The 23,231-nt window shown below is 43.5% G+C and overlaps 1 protein-coding gene across 1 annotated transcript; it reads left to right on the top strand.

The window, feature by feature from the left end:
* Positions 1–1,295: 1,295 nt before the first annotated feature.
* HABP2 (hyaluronan binding protein 2) lies at positions 1,296–23,173 on the top strand. Its single transcript, XM_074908037.1, has 14 exons — positions 1,296–1,364; positions 9,488–9,524; positions 10,281–10,337; positions 14,511–14,669; positions 15,734–15,844; positions 16,212–16,328; positions 16,698–16,817; positions 17,808–17,979; positions 18,420–18,514; positions 18,637–18,883; positions 19,779–19,921; positions 20,270–20,404; positions 21,927–22,072; positions 22,969–23,173. The coding sequence occupies exons 1-14, from the start codon at positions 1,296–1,298 to the stop codon at positions 23,143–23,145; spliced, it is 1,785 nt and encodes a 594-aa protein (XP_074764138.1). The 3' UTR covers positions 23,146–23,173.
* The last annotated feature ends 58 nt before the right edge of the window (positions 23,174–23,231 follow it).

Below are 23,231 nucleotides of genomic sequence, written 5' to 3' on the forward strand. Positions count from 1 at the left end.
AACTCCTTTTATCTTGCTGTCTTTCTAACTAGTTAAAGAATCTGGAATCTCTTAAATTTGTATGTGTGGCCACCAACATACTAAATCTCAAACAGGGTTTGCTTGTAGGCATCTGCTTAAATTATGCACGTGTGGCATAATTAGCATACCTAAATTCTTTGTGTATTTTGATGTATGAAGTCTCCTTTAGGATGTTCAAGGCTCCAAAGTGAGGTATCATCAGAAATAAGGTTCCCTGACATCCAAATTTCAGCATTTGTCACAGTGTCTGTAATCAAGTGCTAACATTTTATCTTTTCCACCAGAAAATCCCATTCAGGATGGAAAATGAAGAGGCATTGTGATTTTACTGTTTTCTTCCTCAGATTTCAACATGTGCACACCTCACCCATCCATTTTATTTACTGTACACTATTCATGTCCTCCTGAGCAGACAACCATATTAATTTTTCTCCTGGTGTTGTATAATATGCTCAGCACTATCCTATTTAAGTGCTTTATAACCATAGAGAAAACATATTGCTAGGACTTCCTTGTGAGTTGGGGCTGTGATGTGAAAACACTGTATTTCTATCACCCTCTGCCTTCTTCCTACTCAGGCTCTAAACTATCTGGGAGAAAGAACATGTCTTTTCACTTGTTTTCATAGCATGTAGCACAAACAAGATCTGATCAGTAAAAGTTTGTCAGCATTTCTGCAATAGAGAGTTGTTTATTCTTGCAATAATATTATGATTTCCTCAGTTGCTACTGTTGTTAGAAATGGTTCGGCTTCTGGAGGGCGGGGGTTACTCAAGAATTTCAATTTTTATTTAAGAAAAAGATTCCAGGTTCTTACATTTGTGGACAAATGCTTAAAAATGTCCAAAATTTAGAAAATAATAAAAAGCACACTTTCATGTTTTTAAAAAATTTATATTTTATAACCAGATCTCACTATTTATTTTTTTTTTCACATGGGAGAGAAGGCAGTCCGATTCATACTTTTTTTTCAATTTACAATAATAGTTAAAAAATAATTCTAATACAGGAAAAATGTGTTGTTTCATTGCTAATTTATATTATTCCCATCTTTGATACTTACTGATTTGAAACATTTACCAGCGGTCAATGCAGTGATTATCTGGACAGGATGCGCTTATTTGATCTGGGCAATTTGTTGAACATTAAACAATATTTGAAGCATGGTTAATTATTTGTACTGAATTAGCTCACCCTCAAATGATTGTGACTTGTCTGAAAAAAACATAGGCAAGAAGAAAAAGCTATTTTCAAGGAAAAAAAAGAGCATAAGGATGGTTAACAGTGCTTTGACCCTTCAGGTTCTTCCACTGGTCATTCTCCTAGGGAAGACACATTTGTGCGTGAGTATGTTTTTATATTATTTTTCTCATCACATGCCAGCGCTGCTCCTTGCTGAGCCCTTCCTGGGCAGCTGGAGCATTTAGCTGAGTATCCACATTTCAGGACACTGAGGTGCCCAAGTAAACGCTGCATAAGAGGGAAGCCCCATGGCTTTTTGGAGCAGATATCTATAGTGACAAAGGATGGCCCATCTGGGTGTGCTCGGTGTCCACCCCGCTCGAGCCCAGGGGTGTGCGGTGGAGAATGCAGTCACTCCCCCAGCCCTGGGCACTGCAAGATGCTCCAAACCACTGGGCTGCAGCATGGGCTGCTCATCATCGTGGTGAAGGGACCAGATATCCAATTAAACAAGTCAGGGGTATGCAATGGTTTAGCAATTTTGCAAGCTCTTTCATCAAAGGTAAAATTTACCCCAGCCATATGTTTTGGATGGCTGAATTATCATTGCTGCTAAGATGGAAGGATGGTTAATTGCAAAATATTCAACACAGCTAGAGATGGTCAAAGCCCTGCTCTGGCAGAGCTTGATATGCTTTCCCAAATCTATTCATCTCCTTAAGCAAGACTGAAAGAATGACTTGTAACCAAAGCAAAGTTAAAAGTAAGTTTTTAAAACTTTTCTGTTGTTCCTCCAAGCACTGAGAGCAAGTAGATTTTCTCATGAAGTAATTTGAGGTTCTTCCGAACCTGCTTTCTTAATGACAGTTCCTATGCAGGCAGGTTCGTATTTACTGAAATGCGTTGCAAAATTTCAGATGTTGACATGTTTAAATGGAGTCCTTTAGGAAAAATATATAGTGAGGGGTTCATTATGGGTTATAGACCTTTTTGAAGAGCTTGGTGAGCTTGCGATCAGTGGTTTTTGTAACACAATAGGGTATTTAGCAATTAGTGTATCATCAGGGCTATCTATCCGCTGACAGCAGTGGACATGGCACACTTGATCCACTGGTACATATAGCAATTTACTGAGGGGATCAGTTCTAGGGTAGTTCAATGCCAGTTTTGCAGACACTGTGGGAATCCAATCTAATATAAATAATCTCATAACGAATTGGTTGTGTTAATTCACACTCAGTGAGGAAGGTGTAGGTGCAGTCTTGGACAACATGAAGTCTGGCACAGATTTTTCTTAACGTGTCCTAAGTGTTAGATTGATTCATTAGCTTCGACAATCCTAATCTGACTTTGTTCTAAATATTGTTGTGGAACATATAGCGTACATCTCCCCCCACCCCTGAAAATTCATTAACATTACTAAAATGCAAGAGCAATTCTGCTGTCACTGAAAAGCAGCAAGACAGAATATTCAGCAGGCTAGTTTTTAATAAAACATGTTTATTCTTCATAATTAATATAACAAGGTTTTCTGGTTTAGCACTTGGCATGGATCCCAGAAAAAAAAGAGGGGAATGAGTTGCCGTGACATGACCATTGCATGACAAACATGTTATGAGAGGACATTTTTGCCTTAATGATTTGTTCCAAAGAAAAAGTTATGCTGAAATAGTTAGAATGGAAAAAGAATAGACTTTGCACTTTGCTGAAACCATGAAAAATACCCTTACAATTTCTTTTTCCATCCTTTCCCAGAACTATCTATCTTCAACATTCTTATTATTATTTGAATTTGGTTTTAGGAGTTTTTATAACACTGATTAATAAATGTTATTGGTGAAATATAGCAGAAGTCCAACACAGATTTAGGCAGTAGCTCATACTGAGTCAGACAAAATAAAACAGGAAAGTACTTGGACATTCATGGATCTGGCAGATTTGGAGCGGGACCCTAAGGCAAAAATTTCCATTTGGTTCTTTCATATGACCTGAAGAGAATCTGATTTCACCTGCATGAATCAAAACTATTTCCATAAAAGGCATAAAGCTGCATGATGGGTGCAAATGAGAACAAAATTTTTACCCTTATTTTAGCATATATGGTACAACTGCACCAAAGACTGTCTTCAGACATGACAGGTCTTCTAAGGTTGGGGTTCTTTTTCACTTTTAATTACACTTCTGCTCAGCAAGATACTGTAGTAGAAATGTGCCTGCCATAAGGTACTGCATTGTTAAGTATTCCTTACTTAGAGAAAGAAAAATCCGAAGAGCTCTGCTGCAGCAGGCTGTGCAATTCAGCTGCGTATCGTCCCTTACTCAGACTTGTATTGAAGCAATTTTTCTGAAATACACATAGATTTAAACAGTATGCTTAAAATTTGCGCTGAGTTGGACTAAAGAAATCTGCAATGGGACAAGACCGAGTTGGATCCCACAATACTCTGATGATGGAGTCGCTCATCCACCAGGTTGCGGATCCCACTTCACAACGCTCTGAAGTGCTCCAGCACATACTCACAGGAAAAAAGAAAAAAGCAATTTTTAAATCAACAGATGTTCAGATCTGGCTTTTCCCTCATGTCAGAGTTTCCCGCAAACTCAACACCCCTGGCAGCAGAGAGGAAGACATGCAGGAGGCAGAGCAGCAGAGGTGGCTCTTCACTGTGTATTTCAAAACTTCAGAAAACCGATGTCCTCTTAGTTGAGATGAAGAGTGTTTTGAATTCACTAGTCATACCCAGTCCAACAACCAAGTGCACTTAGTAGCAGAAAGCAAAGGATTAAAGTATCACATTAAGATCAAACAATTGCAAAGAAAACATCATTGGTGCCTATCTCCTAGCTGGCCCACAGCAGACAGAAAACTGTTACCAGCAGTACAGGTCTTTCCTTGACTCGGGTGCTTGCAGACCAACATTTTAGGGTGTCCCAAACTCAATGCTGTCTGACATATTTTTCTACCCGTCAACGGATCTATTCCTCCCAGTTCTGCTCCCCTCACCCTCTATCCAGTGCTGCACCACTCACACCACTCACACGAGGGCTTTATGCTCCACTGTCACAAAATGATCACTGCAAAGAGAAGTGAATGCTGTCAAGGTCGTCTCGATCTGTGGCCCACCAGGTGCAATGTCCTTCTGTAGTGCTCGCCTAAATTTGCCTGATGCAGCAGGAAAGCAACAAAGCCGTGGGAGTGCCCCCAGCTAATTGTGCACTGCACTCACTCGGAGAGGGAAGCGTTCCTCGCTGACCCCCGAAGGCAATCAGTTTATGCCCTGAAGCATGCAGGTTGATATCCCGTGCAACCAAAGGGACTTAATGACTTCGCATAAGCTTTAAGTCTAGCAGTATAACCTCCATTCCTGGCACTGGCTGCAAAAACCTTTGATAGCGCAGCGCACTTGTGTTAGAGTAACAAGGCTGGTTCTTGCAGCCCCCGTGAAACAGATTTTGTAGCTTTCCCTTCCTATGGCATCCAAGGCTGACCCCATTTTCCACCTAGGAGCACCAGCACACTCATCCACCAGTGAACAACTTTAAAAATAGCCAGCTGCTACCAGGCTATCTCTCACGGTGCAAAGATTAACTTGGAAACTTTGATCTCTTGGAAAACAGGAGCAGGTAACTCCTGTGCAGAGATCCAAGCTGGTTTCAGCAGCACCTCTGAGGGCTCTTGTTTTTTTTTTACTGGATCCCTGTGGTTTTTGCATCAGGTGCTACCATGGGAAAGGCTCACAACTAAATAATCAGCAAAATAAAGACTTTAAAATTAAACTTCTCTGGGTACCCTGGGACCACTCATAAGGAATATGTAATTTACTCTGAGGCACACGTTGCAGTTCAGTGTGGAGGCAGGAGATGTCTTGGTAGCAGAGAGGTGAAGAACTCAGAGGTTTTGGTGGAATCCTTTCAGAGAATGGTTTCCCAGGCTAAAAATACAACATGTGTTGCATGTGTGCTCCAGATGATAATATGCCCTGCTTTCATTATACTGCAACCATGGCCTTGGCTGAGAAATACAATGTCATTGCTGGAAAAGCCACTTTCCCTTGAAGTTCAAAGACTGTCACTACCCAAGATGGTTGCAGGCAAAAATCTGGCCGATTGTAAGAGCATCAGAACTGTCGATTCCCTCCTCCTTTGGCGAAAAGCCCAGACAAAGGTTCCCACTGAGAGCTGTCAGCGGGATCAAGGGGTTCACTACGAAAAGGCAGTAGTTGTGTCTGCCCTCATGGCTTCTTCATGCCTTATGTCAGTCGTGGATGGAAGTTGATCAAATATCCATCCTCGTTCTCTGGTTCATACCCATCCCACCTCCTTCTCTGCTGCAAAGCTGTGACTGCACAGAACAAATGAAAGGGGTAATATTTGTTTTTCTTCAGGAGAGGCCACTTCACAGCAAGTTGCAGGAGAATTTGCACAACTTCGTGCAATTAAGTAAATAGGCCAATTCCTACCAATGCAGTTTAATGTTTGAACTCCTGTAGTGCTTTGTTGCAAGTGTGTGTATGTGCAGAGGTAATTTTCATCCCTTTTGCTAATCTGTCACACCAGCTTGAGTAGCTACACTTTCTCTGAAATTCTGTTTTGCACACATGTAAATTCACAGCCTAACCCTGGGTTGTCGCCTTTGTGCTGCCTGTTTCTCCACCTGCTTTTGTGTTTTAATTATTCATTTTGATTGTAATACAGGGTAGCAAATGTATCCAAGACACAATCAACAGTTCAACTGCAGAATGCCCTTGGCAGCTGTAAATAATTTCCCTTGAATTTGGGGTCAAATCTTCCTGGCTTTATTCAGAAAGAATCACCAGAGATTAACTGGACATTTTTGTCTGAGAAAGAGACATAGGATTCTGTCCCGAGACCAAGAAAGCTCATGATTCTGGCATTACTGTTTGAAATCTATTACATTGCATTAATCTCTCTTTCTCGAGGAGCTGAAATGGAAAAATAGAGAGTATCATGTATCTGCAGTGTTTAACCTTGGTATAAAGCCTAATTAGTAAAGTTTTGATGGTTCTTTGGAGGAATGAAGCTTTGGTGAAGTGTTAATCATTATGATGATGATGACAACAAAGGTGAGATGAAATTAGGATATTTTGAATTTCAGCCATTTTTCCACCATTTTATCTAGGACCCCTATAAATGTAATTGGCTCCACAATCAGCAATGCACTGGTAACCGTATAAAATGTTTCTCCCACTTTTTTTTTTTTTTTTCCAGGGTTTCTTTTTTATGAGCCTAAAGTAATAAAATTTAAAATTACTCTCCGCAAATTCTTCCAGCTTTGTCCCCTGTCTCTGCGGACCTGCTATGAACAGGATCCAGCGATTTTATTCCCTCTTGAGAGAGCGCACAAAGTATCGGTGTCGAGCTGCAGCAAGGAGTCTGTTTGGTGAAACCAGCCCCACAGCCTAATTTCTTCTCCCCCCGCCTCGCCTCCCTCCTCCTTTTGTTTGAATCCTGCTCCTGGTTGGGCTCAGTATTGCACCTCGTCGGAAGGACAAGATCCTCCTCTGCTGGCCATGAGGAAATACGGCACGGCAGGCGGGAGGCCCTGCCTTCACTGCCCCTGCCTGCACCCCCTCCTGCAGCCCCCCTCCTGCAGCCCCCAACCTGTGACCCCCCTCCTAGCATCCTCCCTCTACATCCCACGTCCTGCATCCCACATCCCTCATCCTGCATCCCGCACCTCCTCACGGCATGGAGGAAAGGGCGAGCTCAAGCGGGCAGGAGGGAAGGAGGCGATGTACACCACCATGGAAAGCTTCATGCAGGGAGCCAAAAGGCTAAAATTTGGCCTTGTGCTGGCTAGTGGGTGTGAAAAGGCTTCAAAACCAGTGTGGTCTGGGTGAGTGGTCCAGTGGACCTCAGAAGGGAGGACAAAAGTCTCCACACCAAGAGGTCAGCCCTGCCTGGGGTTTTGTCCCCTGTGGCTCTGCTGAAGCAGCTTGTGACAGGCACACGAGGGAGAAAAGCTCCAGGAGAAACAGAACACAGGAACCTTATGGTTGAGATTGGGTTTAACTCTTGGACTTTTCACATCTGGTGCTCATGGAGCTTTTGTTCCCAATAAATCTACTGTGGCAGCAGATAGAGGCTTTCATCCAAAAGCAAAAATCAAAATTTGGGACTCAACCATCCTAGAGTACAAGCCACCGCTCACTCTGAAGGCTGTTACTGGAAGCCTGCCCATGTTCTAGGGCACCAGATTATTGCAAGAGAGAGTTTAGAGTATCTGCCCTTTTGCAGTCAGCTCTGCCCATGGAGAAATGCTTGGACAGGAGGGGTAGGTGGGTAACCTGGAAAAGATAGTGTAGCGAAGCCCTAGTTCTCTCACCTTTCTTCTTTTCTCGGTTGTGAGCCACTCCCTTGGGCATTGTGAGACTATCATCTCTGCTCTACAGCTGGGGGAAACTGAGGCACAGAAGAGCATGATGCAGTCACGTCCTTCACCTCGCTCAGTCTGGGCTGAAACCCTCTGGCATTCCCATGTGGTGCCAAGGGCTGCCCTGATTGAAGGGGCAACCTCACTGAAGTCAAACCCTTCTGCCCCTCAAGCCCTTTCCAACCCCACCAGGCAAACAGCACAACAGGGCACTGCAGAGAGCTGGGGAGGGACAGGAAATGTTTCTTGCTTTATCCTGCTCCCATTGCTGCTTCCTTGTTCTTTGTTTCGTCTATTCCTCCAAAAGAAAGGAGTACACTTGCAGGGTTTGCTTGTGTCTGTGTTTATGGATGAGTGCTACCACTAATTGTAAATGAAACAATTAGACCTTTTCTTTATACAGTCTCTACTGGGTCTGGCAAAGGATCTGACAAACCCTGTACCTGCACTCAAGAAACATCTACACCAAGAGCAGAGCTTTTACAGCCTTCTCATTTACTGCCATCTCTGCACCCATTCAGGAGGGGCAATTGTGTGAGTGTGTGTGTCCTTCCAGCTGCAAAGGATTTAGTTATGTATGTGTGTGGCTCACTTAAGTGCACCTGGAAAGGGGCTCCGCTGAGCAGTTCAGGGGACATCGTTCTCATTAAAGTCAGTGGGAAAGGGAGAGCTGGAGTGTCTGTTCTCCCTGGCTCAAACACAAGAGGGACGCAAACGTGCCTGAAGCAAAAACTCATTTATATATTCCAGATAATATTCACGAATGTGAATTCTGAGCATTTTTTTGTCCTGTTTCTTATCCATTGCTTCTGATTCATTCGTTCTTAGTCACAACCAGTGTTAGCTGAGAATGTCTTTCTTCACTATACCATTTCTATATATAATGCACAACTAAACAGGGCATATATTTACAGTTAATTTTATCTGTGGCAATGCGTAGGTGCACATAATAATCGTGTGTGAGTGTGTGTGTGTGTATGCTGTCTTTATTACACGTGTTAAATTGTTTGGAAATATTTTTTCTTTTGACAAATAATGTGAGAGATGAAGAATAGCAGCTCCAAATCTTATTTACACCTGCTGTTAGCACGTGTATTCTCAATCACGGGCAGGTAATCCTGTCCGCAGCTGGGATTTAGAGCAAGAGGGAAAGTGAGCTGAGATTGTCATGTGGGCGATGCATCCCGGTGTGGAGTCAGTGCGTCTCCTTTCAAACAAACCTCACTCACGCTCTTCAAAGGCTGAGAGCTGTTTTCTTTCTTCTGTTCCCTTTTGTCACTTGCCCTTGATCGCAAGCCAAACAGGAAAGGCTGGAGCCCCACATCGGAGATTGGACACATGCATTTCCTCATGGGAAGTGCCAGAAATGTCCTTCTCCATCCAAAGGTTGTTGACAGCCTTCCAGCTTGAAGGACCAGATCCCACCGGCGGCACCCGCTCCCAGGCTGTGCCGTGCTGCCCCACCTCTGCTCTGCCCAGCCCGAGCACATCCCAGCCTCCGGCTTTGGCAGCCGGCTGGACCATGACCTCTGTTGGTATCTCAGAGAAGTTAGAAAAATAGTCAGTGTGTGGTCATTTAATAAGCAAAGAGGCAATTTAACTCATTCAGGACAGGTTTTTCCCAAAGCACACCAGCCCAGTGGCTTGGGCTGGATGCTCAAAAAAGCCAGAGCTCCCATGGCGGTTGTTGGGATCAGTGGGCATTTTAAAACATTTTTCTAATCTTTTGAAAGAACTCTTAAAATATGGCCCAGCTAGCTCCAAAGTGGGTAACAAGCTTATCTGAATGTCCAGAACTGGGGGCAATCAGAAACTGTGCTATAAACCAAGCACTGGGCTGGGTTTTGTTTTTCCAGAAACTGACTCTCTGTCCTTTTTTATTTCATGCAGACTTCCCATTTCTTCTTCCTGGCTGACCTGCTGCATGGTAAGTGGTTTCCTTTTCTTCATTTTAATTTCTACATACGAAACCGAGAGGCTGGTGATCTGGTCCATCAAGAGCCTTCACTAGAGCCCAGTGCTGAATTTTATTAACTTCATGTGCAGCTTTGCTGAGCTTAAAATAAGGCCTGTGACCAAGTAGAAAGTCTATTTGACTTCGGACAAGTAATATAGTGACTACTTTCAGACTTCCACATGTGCTCTGTGTTGGTGCAGGAGACAATGCTGGATCCGTTCCCAGCCAGGAGAGAGTCCGGCACACTGGAGCCCAAAATAAAGGTGCAGCAGCAGTACCAATTTGCAGGTGATCATGGGGTACTCCTAGAGTGCACCTGCAACTCAGCTCTGTTCCAGGCCAGGACTTTTCTGCCACTCTGTGGCTTCGTGTGCTCAACACAGATTTGGGGACCCATGGGTGACACAGTGGGTCGTGGGCTGGAGCAGAGGTCATGGTGTTGGGCTGCAAAACTCGCAGAAGGATAAGCAAAGAGTCTAACTGTGCATGAAAATTGAAGGTTGAGTAAATGAAGGCTACCTTTCTCTTGCAGCACACAACTAACTGGAACCTATTTTTGCAAGGTTTTGCCCAAAGTGCAAGAAGGTTCAAAAAGTGTTTACAAGCTCATGCAAGTAAAAAATCATTAAAGGCTATGTAGCATTAAGATGTTGATAAGTGAAAGGCTGTGATGAATGTTGTGTTAGGATGTGTAGATTGTGTGAAGATATGTACACCCTTTCACAGCCTACTTGATCCACATAGAAGCCTATGGTTTGATTGATAAGTTCAGTATTTTTGCGGGTAAGCCCTGCTCATCCTATTCTTGATTTCAGTGGCTCTTAGATTTGAGTTTATAATTTATAACTGACAAAGCATTACATTAATTTTGCTCATTTTCCTGCAAAACGGAGTGTGGCTTTTACTATGTCCCCATTATTCCCCTGCATTTCTGTTCATTACCATGGCATTTTGGCTTCCAGCTCAAACCTGCAAGTCCAGCAGCCTTGTAGCTCATACAGCACTGCTTCTTTCCCCAAATCAGTGTTGCTCTTCTAACAAGATACATGCAGAAAACAAAATTCCATATCATTTGTGTGTCTGAGGTCAGTATTTCGCTTCTGCAAGTATTTGGCCCCAGAGTTGTGCACTTAGCTTCGGGCTTTACACACAAGCCTTGTGCAAACTTGTTGATTTGCCTTTGATGGCAAAGTATCCCTTTCACAGTTTCTTAATTCATTCCCTGCCTTATGCTTTATGGTCCTTACCTCTGTCCCTCCACTATCCCTGCAGCCTCTCACTGCCCATCCACCTGTGAGTCCCCGCTCCTTCAGCTGTCATCATCCGTCTTTGCCCAGTGCCTGTCCCGATGAGGAAAAGGTGTTGCAAAACTGCTTTTAAGTTACAGCTACAAAACTATTTGAAAGATTTGCTGGCTTTGTTGTTAGCTGGTCTTACTCCTTTCACTATTTCTGAAGTCACAGATACTCCCAGCCACAGCCTGCATGGAATGAGGAAATACCTTGAGGTCTCGTCTCTGCAGAAGTAAACGAGGGACATCTCATTATTTAAAATACAGTCAGGATTTCAGCCTCATAAAAATAACACTACATTATTCTCAGAGCTAGAGACAAAAACTATTTAGAAAGGTGGCAGGAATACTCATCCTGCTTAAATTAGGCCAGATTTCAGTCAATCCTCAGAGGTTCAGAGAGCTTGAATAAATGCTGGATACTTTCTGGCGCTCTTGATGTGTGTTGGCAATAGGCTTTAACTTTGCACATCACTCATCTTGACAACCGCAGTCCAACAAAGTTACCTCGCAATTCAGGTCACTCGATGGCATCCTAATGCATCACTTTCCCGTTCAGAACATTAGTCATGACTTGATCCAGCGAAGGTTTTGAAAACAGTGTGACTGCCGGCATTGGGATATCTGTTCTCTTCGTAACAGAGAGACCGTGTAAGCTAATGAACAAGGGGATATTGATCAGAAATCCATCGCTTGATTGACAGCTCTTGGCAATGTGAAAAACTGCAGATGAAAGCTTGAGCAGTTTAAAAGATCACCCAGACCTCAAAGCTGATTTGAAGCTTTAAAAGTCAATCTCTGCCTATCAATTATGGGGGGATTTTTTTGTACTACACAGAGGAAAGTTATTCTTTGAAAATTTGCATGCAGGATGTCTAATTTAATTTCATGTAATAGTCACATTTCAGTGACAAATGTCAGATCACTGCTTTTTTTAAGCATGTTAAGGTTTTCCAGCACTCGCAAAGAATGAACACTCTAATTTAGTAATATGTTTAAATCAACTAGTGCATCAGAATTTGTGTGTTAATTATGTGCTCTGATAAAAATATTTTTAAAAAGTGGTTTTGCTTTACTAAACCTATGGCTTGTTATGAATAATTTAAAAAATGGAATGGGAGCACTTCTTAAATAAGAAATGTGGAAGCCAAATAGTTTTTAGTGTAGAAGCAATGATAAATAAGACATCTTTTAGTTTGATGTCGTGTACCCAAGTCAGGGGTTTCTGTTCTTCGCTCTTCACTGCTTCATGCAGCTGGGAAGGACAGAGCGTGGCTGGGAGATAGGAAGCATCACTCACATGACCTGTAAAAGTTATTTCTGTTTCACAGTTTCATAAAGAGGGATGGTGATGGAGAAAGCAGGGACGCTGGTGATTTCTCAGATCTCACTTTCATGTCACCTTGGCTGGTCTCCCAGCCAGGCAGCTCAGCTCCCTGACTCCCACTAACTCCCACTATTCATGCAGTGGGCCAGAGCACCCAAAAAGGTTTACTGATGTTTTCTGAGTGCTTTCCACATGCTCCCTTAACTTTACAGCTTGATCATAAAGTTTCACTTAATGTTAATTGCCAGCCCATGAGGGGGTTGCTAAGTGCCACCCACTTGACCTCAGCCCTGGCCACCTGAAACTGCCTTCCTCGAGGGCTGCTGGGTGCCAACCTGGCCTCAGGTGTGCATTAACCTGTCTCAAAACTGCCTCGGGGTTCTTCTGCCCCATCAGTGCCAACAGGGCGTTGTGATCCTCCACCTCACAAAGTCATCAGAAGCAGACATCCTGCAAAACATGAACTGTGTCTTGGCCAACTTGGGTTTTACCACAGAAATGCACTTAAAATAGTCTATAATGGGTCAACAAGTAATTTCACAGGTGTCAGTAATAAACATTGCTCAGAAACGATGCCAATGTAATAAAAAGAAGTGACAGTATCGTCATTTCTTAACACCATACTTACACTGAGCAGTTAGTTTAGAGATCATGGTAGATGTTTCTACAATAGCTTGGCTATTTGTGCTCACTCAGAGCACTTGTTTTTCCTCTGTTGACTCAAGAGTCCTTACCAACCTCTGTAAAGCATGCTGGGTGTGTTTGCAGTCTGCCTTTGGAAGCCATAACTCCCCTGTTCATCCTTCATAACTTTTAACAGCTGCATCTTTTCTATACAAAGGTCTACCCCATGCCTCAGAAAATTTCTTAAAGCATCTGTGGAATAAAAGTCAACATTACCCACTAAGATTTTGAAAATAAATCAGGAAAACAAAATCAGAGTCCTTCAGACAATTCCATCAAATTCAAGTCCTCTTGCAAAATCTCCCCTCTGACAAAGTGAGCTTGCAGGCTGTATTTCAGGCAAAATCATCTTTTTGTTTTTCTTTCTTAACTACACCACATTAAATTTAATTTTGTTCACTATAGACAATGTCCTTATCTTCCAGTGAGATCCTTCTGTTCCTCAGCAAGGCACACACTTCTGCAACACTTGCACACTGTCGAGACTCAGCTCCTGCGGAAATAATGAGCTGAGGAAAAGGAGTCTTGACTTGACATAGCAGTAAATGAGGTGAAACTTTCCTCTTTTTTTTTTTTTTTGGTGAGAAACGAGAGTTGGCATGTAGGAAAAAAAAAAGAAGAAAAAAAGAAGGTTCTATTTTAATATGAAATATAAAACACCCATTGTACAAAAGTGGAATTTCTTTTCTTTTTTTTTTTCAGAAGCAAAGAAAGAATAAAGATGAAGGCTGCAAGTGAATGAATGAGGAGAGAAAACTAAGATAATGCAGTTGATAATCAGTTCAAGGCAGAGCATTATCCATGGGGCCATCGGTCCGGCCCTAGGGGAGAGCTTTTTAAAATGTCTCTGTACGTAGCTTAGCTTTGCTCATTACCATAGCTTGTCTTTGAAACACCAGAGTGGCTTCCACCGGCAGCAGCCGTACCTGTGCAAGGGGCTGCCAGCCCACTTTAATGGACCAGTCCCCGCCAAACGAGGAGTGGCAGAGCTGCGGGCCGCCGGTGCCGGGCTCCCGGGGAGGACATTGGCTGCTGGGAGGCTGCAGGCTCGGCCGAGGCAAGGATGGGCTTTTTCTCTATGTGTCTGCTGCGCCGGGCCCTTGCTCCTCAAAAGGGGTTTTGTGGATGGGAAGCCACACAGGTGTGCAGATGCCTTGGGTCCTCACTCCCCTCCGATTGCCCTCAAAACGCGTTTCTGTGTCCCCCCACGCAGCAGGGACCCGTGTGCTGGTGAATGTCTTGCCTCGTGCTGCAGCAGCGGTGATGCTGGTGATCAAAGCAGCTGGGCAATGAAAACCCCTTCTTCTTGCAGGAATCTAAACCTCTTTTTCTCACTGTGCTGGGAACGGCCATCAGTGCCTCCCCTGCATGTGGTGCTGAGCAGGGCGCTCGTGTCTCAGCTGCCACCCCAGGACAGGGCCCCAGAGCCCTCCCGGAGCAGGGCTGGGGCCGGCGGTCTGTGCTGGTGGCTGTGCTGGGCACGGGGCGAGATCTGCCCGTGCCAAGGAAGAGCTGGACAGCACCTCTGGTTCTTGAGATGATGCGAGCTCTGGACCCACTGACATCCCAAATGAGCTGAAGGAGAAGAGGACTGTCCATCCCGGCGAATAACTTCTTTCACAACTTTTCTTCAAGCAGTTTTAACTCCCCTGTTCTTCCACTCTCTTCTCAACACTCCCTACAGATGAGGCTGATGAATATGAGTACTACGATGAGTACATGCAACCGGAGAAGGATCCCTCCCTCCAGCAGCAGTCTGTGGAGGACCCTGACTGGTTTGAGACATATTTTGGCTACAGTGATACCAAAAAAGGTACCTCTGAGGGGTGGGCAGGGAGGCGAGGAAAGAGTAAAATCCCAGCCCTGCACTTGCAGCATGAGCGTGGCAGGCCTCGGCTGCCAGCCTGCTCTCGAAATGCCTGCATCAAAGGGATGAGTTAGGAGGATTGTTTGCAGTGTTCTCCTTTGTATTTCTCTTGTAAGGAGTCTGTGTTTTATCTCCAGGTTTCACAGGATGGATTCTGATCATGCAGAACATTTCTGATTACTACTACAAAAAAGCACAGGCTTATTTGTCTATAGACACTGTAAGATGTAATTGCCATTTTCATGGGATATATGTTCTGTATTTATGCTGGGAACCAAATGTAGAGCAGGTTTCCTTTTTTTAAATTTTTTTCTCAGTTGCAGGGTTTTTTCTTTTCTTTTTCTGTTTTGCCAAACTTCAGGAGATCAGGAAAGGCTCCTCGAGATTGCTCAGGGAACACAAAGGGAGAGACAGGGAAGTTGCCTGTAACATCCCCTGGGTTATCCCCTCATACAAAGAAAGCAGAGCTGGTATGTAGCTCCTGGCAGCCTAGAGTGGACTGGAGAGGTTGTGCGTGGTGTAAAGGAGCAGCAGTCAAGTGTCTCTCAGCAGGTGCCTGTTCCCTTGGAGCAATAGCCACCAAGGGATATAACAGTGGTGGATGGCTTTTCTGGGGGACAGTTAGTGCCCCATTGTGACCAGGGCAATCTGAAATCCAGAACCCTCCACACCAAGTGCTTGAAGCTCTGCTCTTAAGGCATCTGCTTCTGGTGTTGACATAGAGTTAAATCTGTCCCTGAGCAAAGGAAGGGACTTGACCCATTACAGCTCCATTGCAGACATGGCAAAGGTTGCTGAGGAGCTCCAGACCCAAAGCCGTGAGCTGTTACATCTTGCAATAAGCTCTGCTGCCTTTCACAGCTGCTCCTGTGGCTGATGCGTAATGTGTTACACGAGATGCTGTGCCCAGGAAGGCAGCCTTCTGCAGTCAGAAAATACGAGAAGAAGCAGCAGGTGAAGGAGGTGGAGAAGCTGAACTAAAACTAAAAAGATCTTCATCCTTACCCCAGCAGACCCATGCTCCTCCAGTCCTTGCAAGAACAACGGTAGGTGTGAAAACAGAGGAGGCAACTTCAGCTGTCTCTGCCCTGAGCCGTATGCTGGGACTACATGTGAGAAGGGTAATCACTCTTTTGATAATTTACACTCCTTATTTTGGCAAATAATGTTACTGTTACAGCTCTGTCAATGAAAGCACACAGAGGGCTTTATAAAACTACTCTTTGTCAGGCTGAGGGTTTTGGTAGCCCACGGAGTCATGTTCATAAGTCTCACACTTAGCTCCTCATCCAGACCAAGGTCTGTCTAAAGCAGTATCCAGTAAAACAGACCTCAGGTGTGCAGAGAGTGCTCCTCTATCCCATGCCAGGTGGTCAGGGAGGAGATGCTCACTGGGCCTACAGATTTTTTGCCACAGATAGATACAGTGAACAAGAAGGGAAATCCCAAGTGTGTTGATGAAGTACTTTGACTCTCTGTTTTCCACAGTGAAGGACATGTGTCTGGAGAAGAGGTGCCACAGAGGTGACTGCCTGATTACATTAACCCCCCCTTATTTTCAGTGCAGCTGCAATCATCCTTACAAGATACCTGACTGCCAACGAGGTGAGCACTCAGCAGGGCGCTGAGTGGATTGTGGTGGGGACAGCACAGCGAGGTCGTCTCACCATGGGCGGCCAGTGGTGGGAAATCACATGCAGCCCACTGCAGAGGGTGATCCTGCCCTGGTCATCCAGCCCGAGTCTGCTACAGCTCCTATCCGTGGAGCTTGTTAGTGATGAGTCACGTTGATTTACCGGGTGGTGGTTCATTCACAGTTAGAATCCACAGTGATAAGCATTTTTCGAGAGCTCATAAGAACTCAAGGCCAACAGGTTAAGTGGGAGCTCTCCCCATTTTCCATCAGGCACGTGAGTGGCTGTATAGCGTTCAGCGGAGTGAGTGACAAGGTTGTTCTGTTTTCCACATTGACAGCATCTGCACCATGCAAGCCAAGCCCTTGCAAAAATGGAGGTATCTGCGTAAGACACAGAATCAGATCAAAATTCACCTGCAAGTGCCCTGAACATTTCAGAGGGAGATTCTGTGAGATAGGTACGTCACAGCCCCGGGGGGAGAGGGTAGGGGCAAAGTCTCCAGACAGCCAAGGGCTGGCTTCACCCTGCAGCCAGACTAACTGGTGCTGTCACTGCACCAAGCACCTGACTACACCCAGAGCACCAGCCTCCTCAGGGAGACTGTTGGAGGAAGAGGCTGACTTCTGCAGCCACCCTTGGCAAAGGGACTCAAAAAAGTTCCCATATGGATGTTTTCTGTGTGCGCTTCAGCAAGGTCCCACCAGTATCTAATGAGTGAGCACACGTTTCCCAGAGGTTATGTGTGTCCCATGGGGAAGGAATGTCAGTCCTTCCTTAAACACTCAAAAGCTGATATAGTGAAGATTCATGGCCAGTTGCCTGTGACTCCCCAGGACAAGGGGACAGCCACTGACACATGGATGGGTGGCCCAGGGCATGGGGTTACGCCAGCCTGCATGGAGAGCCTTCTGCCTCTGTAGCACCACCATGGGCACCACACACCACACGTTTCCAAGGAGAAAGAGTTGTTTCTTTCTCTTTTAAAGAGAAAGACTCCATGTCCCACTACATGATCCACGTTGCAGGTGACTTTTCCTCCACCTCAGCTACAGGTTAGGTTCATAACACCACAACCTTCCTCTTGGCACATCCATTGCCCTAGCAAGATAGCAACTCTGTGCCCACTTCTATCTAATCCTGCTGGTACCATTTCTTGCCCAGGCCAGTGACGGACAGATTCTGCTTTGGCATTAAGACACCTCTTAGCTGCTAGGTCTTTACCATGCAAAGAGGTTTCAGGCATTTGAGGTCAATCAAGCTTCAAGCTGGACAGATATTGGCACATTACTCTTATTTCTGGCCTATATAGAAGGGATATAATTACATAACCCAGTAGGTCTTTCTGATCCTCCATAAAATTAATGTAGGGCAAGGAAGGGAAGGAGAAGCCATGTTGGGCAAGGATCAACACAAAAGACATTTTCATACCGGCATTGTCTTCCTACAGGAGTGGATGATTGTTACGAAAAGGCCTCCTCGCAGTACAGAGGAAGAGTGAACCAAACAGAAAATGGCAAAACCTGCCTGCACTGGAATTCCCACATTCTCTTGGACTATTCTATTAATGCCTTTATGGATGATGCTGACTCTTATGGCATCGGTGAACATAACTTCTGCAGGTAATATTTTGAAGAAGCAATTGTAGAAGTCTGTATCAAAGAAAGCACTGAGGACAAACTGCTCATGAATTTGGCAAACTGATGGTGATAGGAACTCACATCTTTATAGACACTGCCTGCCTATAAAATACCAGGGTGTTAGAGGTGCATTCCCTAAGCCACTGTACTGCTGTGAGGCTTCCAGAAGCAGCCCACATTTTGCTGAATCAGTCCCTCATTTTTCTTAGAGTTAAAATATGTACAGGGATAGTAAAATGGCAGAAGCCACACTCTCTTATCTCAGGCATCTTCTTTGTCAAATCTTATGAAAGAGTATCTTTGGAAGTTTGGCTCTCATATGGGAGCATGAAGCTGCTCCCCTAAGAATCCTCAGCACCTTCACTGGCTTTGTGGAGATTTCCCCATTCTCACTGGCTGATGCTCTCAACTGTTCCTTTCAGGAATCCTGATGAGGATGAAAAACCCTGGTGCTACATTGTAAAAAATCACAAAGTAGAATGGGACTTCTGTGATGTTTCACCCTGCTCAGGAACAGGTAAAGAATTAGAAGTTTGGCAGCATGTAGGCAGTCCAGAGCAGAAAGTGACTCCCTGTTAGTTATCTCCTCCAGTCTGATATTATCTCTGTGTTATACATCTGCTGTCTCTTCCAATGCAGCTGAAAAGAGTTCATGGCCAACAGACAGCCCGACTGACCCACCTGGATCAAATGAAATATTCAAAACATGTGGACAACCAGAAATTCAAAGTACACTCAAGAGGATCTATGGTGGAGCTAAGACTACAGCTGGCAAACATCCCTGGATGGCATCTCTGCAGACGAAGACTTCAAAACCGAGTAGACATTTCTGTGGTGGAGTGCTAATTAAAGAATGCTGGGTTCTTACTGCTGCACACTGCATTGAGTAGGTGCATGGCCTATGCCTAGGGTAGATAAAAGCATAAAAATTAGGATGCTTATTAAAGACAGTTTTGAATCCAAATTATTTGCAATACAAATGATTGCTGGGAATCAAATTGAAAGGAAAACCTATATGTGAAAAAAATGAACACATACATGAAAATATATATATATACTTGAAAATTGTGTTTGCTGGAATAACAAATGAAACTTAGGCCCCACTCACCTAAAATGAGCTAAAATACTTGTGTGAGAGGAAAAAAAGGAGGAAAGTAACAAGATTTTGCAATGTATAAAAGAAAGACTCCATGAAAATTTATGGGGATATTGGGATACCATAAGCAACATCACATATTGCATCATAATTAAGATCTCCAGAACAGCCAAAATATACATGTTGCTTTCAATTTTTTATGTGACAGCTAGCTTAGAATATGACATTTCCTTCAACGTTTTTGTTGAATAGTTTGGAAACCACCATCCTTGGAAACGGGTAAATCACACTCTGGCGGTCATTCCAGCACAGATGATTTTAAATATGCCCAGACAATGGCAAGTGATTGTACTCCCATGGCTCCATAAGTTGTCACTCATCATCACAGACACAGTAAGGGACTCTGTGCACACTGCTACTCTGCCCTAAAATGCAAAGAAAACCATGTTCATGCAGCTTTAAACCACTTTATTTCATGATTGCAACAAGCTGAGAGCTCATGTATTGTCCAACACCACCACTTCCCTGACTAATCCCTTCTCCCTCCTAACGATCTTAGGAAATCTTCTTGCCATGTTCTGCAACAAGAAGCAATATTTTGACTTCCAGGTACTGAAGGTGCAGGTTTTCACCATCACTAATAGACAATGTCTGCATGTAATTTACTTTTTTTTTTTTTTTTCAGAGAACCAGCAGAATATCTCCAAGTAGCCCTTGGAAAGCAAGACCTCAAGAAAAGAGAGCATCAAGAGCAAATATTTGATGTGGAGAAGATCATAGTACATTACAAATACAGAGAGAAGAATGATGTTCCGTACAATGATATTGGTAAATCCTTTTTAACGTTTATTCATGTGGCTCACCTCCTACATCAGCTGTTTGAAGCACCTCTCTCCAACTAAAGTCAGTGTGAAATTCCCATTGAGACTATATTCTGGAAATAATTAGACCAAATTGTTGTTTAGACCCATTTGAATCTTTGGGATGTGAATTGTGATGGCCGGGCAGAAGTCACTGTGTTGGAGGAGAAAAACAACAGGGACAGGTCTGTCATGGAGTGAAAATAGCATGTCAGGTATATGCAGCTGTGCACTGGGTTGTGTCACAGGCTGGTAAAGATGGTTACGGATTAAAATTAGTTACATATACTTCTTGCTGTTGTTACCTTCTCTCCAGCACTACTCAAATTGAAGCCAGTTGATGGTCACTGTGCAGTGGAAACAAAGTATGTGAAAACAGTGTGTCTGCCTGACTTCTTCTTTCCTGTTGGGACTGACTGCTTCATTTCTGGATGGGGCACGACAGAGACAGGTATTTGTGGGTTAGCTGGAGTTTCATAGGTACTTTCATGGCAAGGTGGGCTGTACTTTTTGTAGCATTTGCCAGACCCAAATATGGACCTAGGCACTTAGTGAAACCAAGAGATGGAATTCAAAACTAAATACGGCTAAACCCTGCCACGGAAATTACTCATTAGCAGAAATTTCCAACTGCTAGACAAACCAAATCTTTCAGAGCTCTGAAAAAAATCCCTGATGCTTTTTTTTTTTTTTTGCTTGCCACCTGACACACCATGTCATGGTTTCATCTGAAGCCAGCAATAGAAGCAAGAAGGTATCAAGAGAGAGGCTATTGTACAGTTTGTGTGTTTCAAGACAGGACCAAGAAAGACGGGAACTTTCACATGGTTTTCCAGCCCATTGGGTCAGATAAAGCTTTTCAGAAGCAGCATCTGGATCTTCAGATGCGTTGAAAATAAAAAATAAAAAAAAAACCAAACCTTTTCAAGTTCAACCAGCTCTATCCAAAACCTTTCTTGCCCGCAGTAAATCCTAAGGGGAGAAATTACTATGCTTAAAAAAAGATAATGGCAATTTTCTGAAAAATGCATTTTCTCATGTTCTGATTGATGTGTTGCTGTAAAGCAGCAGAAGGAAAATGTGTCACTGAGGCTGCAGTAGGTGTCCTAGTGCTTTGTGACTGATACAGCCTGATACGATACATAGGACCAAATTCTTCCTTCTGATGTAACTCTCATTGAAGTCCACAAGAGACAAGTGTGTTCATTTGATCAAAATGCACCAACAGAATTTAATGGACATATTTTAAAAGTTCCAAATAAAAAGTCTCTCTTAAAAAGGGTATGGGGAATTTTATATTTTTTTCTCCCAACAAAGAATATCAAGTACCCTGTACGTGTTCAAACTAGATGGCTCCTTCTTTGAGCAGAGCTATTATTAGCATTTCAGGAAATCACTGCAGAAATGGAATATTTCCTGAAACTCAAGCAGAACCAAACTTATAAACCACCTTTAATTATCTACAGATGTAGTGCTTTGAAACTCTGGCTATTGCTTTTAGATGTCAAGTTATGTCTTTAGATTCACTATAATTAATCATTGCCCTTAAATATTGTATGATTCTCAGTTTTCATCTGTTTCATTAGCTTGCGTGTTAAAACATGTAATGGCACCAGTCTGAGAAGTGCTGAGCAGCTCAAAGTCCCATGGGGACCTGTGGGAGCTGCAGACAACCAGCACCTTTGAAAAGCAGTATTAGAGGGTTAGAGCTGATCGGAGCCAAATCCTGAGTACCTGACTTTGCTTTTATTCAGGCAACAACTTGGTGTTCTGAGCGAAGCTTCCAGGCTCCAGCTCTAACCTTTATAATTTCAGGCAGATAATTCCTTTTCTTCCCAGGCTAGCACATGCATCCCCCTTGCTCTTCCCCCTTCCCATCCAAATGGCAAGCAAGCTTGTATTTCGAACAAAGACAACATGTAACAGGACTGGGAGGAAGGTGACTCCATTTTTTTTTGGTGCACATCCCATAGATGAAGGATCCCGTCAGCTGTTAGATGCCAATGTCAAGCTGATTTCGCAGAGGAAATGCAATGCACCCAGAGCATATGATCACATACTGGATGAAAGCATGTTTTGTGCGGGAAATCTTCAGAGACCCATAGCTGATTCTTGTCAGGTCTGTTGCTTTTTCTGCATTTGAACACTAATTTTTTGTGTAAACAGTCAGGCTGTGCAGAGTAATAGCTTTGGCAGGGTGCTGCATATGTATCTGTTTCTCCCATCAGTGTATTTCAACAGCCATCATATTTCTTCAGTACAGTTTGAGATGTATATCCCTAGAGCTAATGTTGTCACTGTCATCCACAGACAGATCTATGGAAGCTAGAGACTTGCCTGGAAAGTTTGGCTTCTAAGGCAGTTTGTCATAATAACCTGAAAACTTGCCTTTTTTCTCTAGATTTTATTATGGCCTCTGCCATGAGCACCACTTCTAATTTGTTTTTCACTATATCAGAGCTAAGACTTGCAGGGAAAGTCAGGATTGATATTTCTTTTCATTACAGCTAGTGCAAGTGTGAAGCAAGTTCATATTTATACCATTGTAAGATAGGGAAGAGTTTGAACAACACTTCCTAAGGTGCAAACTACCACTACAAGCATACTTTCCAATAGACATCATCAATAAAACAAAAAATGAGATCAACCAGTGCAGAATAAAGTTATTTTGAGGGGTGTGGGAGAAATCAAGTATTTTATTTAAGCCAAAGATCACATCTTTACCTTTCTGAGCTCAGACTCTGAATGCCTGGTGCTTTTATGCCTGAGAAATTTCATATGACCTTGTCAGATATACATCACAGACTTGAACAAACAAAAACTTACATCCAAACATCTGGTATCATTTGACCGGGTTCCAGAACTGCAAGCCTAATCAGGGACTGAGCAGCATCTGATGATCCGATAGGAAACAACCATCATTGCAGCTTCAAAGTCTTATAATGGGAGAGGAACATTCTTATTTTGGTTAATGTTTTGCTTCATGTTTGGAACATGTGTTCTTTTTCTCATCAGGGAGACTCCGGAGGCCCATTAACTTGTGTAGAAAATGGCTCCTACTATGTATATGGCCTTGTGAGCTGGGGTAGGAAGTGCGGGTTAAAAACAAAGCCAGGAGTTTATACCCAAGTGACAACATTTCTCAGTTGGATTAAATACAAAATTCAGTCTGAGTCAAAGTCACTTCATTAGGAGAGATCTTTGGAATGACAAATGGTAAGCTTGAGATATTTACTTATATTTATAATTTCCCCAAATTCTGCAGGCTCAGCTGCTGC

Source organism: Athene noctua, chromosome 5 (assembly GCF_965140245.1).
Source record: "Athene noctua chromosome 5, bAthNoc1.hap1.1, whole genome shotgun sequence".
NCBI classification, from domain to species: domain Eukaryota; kingdom Metazoa; phylum Chordata; class Aves; order Strigiformes; family Strigidae; genus Athene; species Athene noctua.

Bases quoted from the DNA above. Each gene is read 5' to 3' on its own strand.
- HABP2 (XM_074908037.1), top strand. From the start codon at position 1,296: ATGGTTAACAGTGCTTTGACCCTTCAGGTTCTTCCACTGGTCATTCTC. The intron at 9,525-10,280 runs GTAAGTGGTTTC...ACCCTTTCACAG, and splicing joins CCTGGCTGACCTGCTGCATG to CCTACTTGATCCACATAGAA. The intron at 20,405-21,926 runs GTATTTGTGGGT...CACATCCCATAG, and splicing joins ATGGGGCACGACAGAGACAG to ATGAAGGATCCCGTCAGCTG.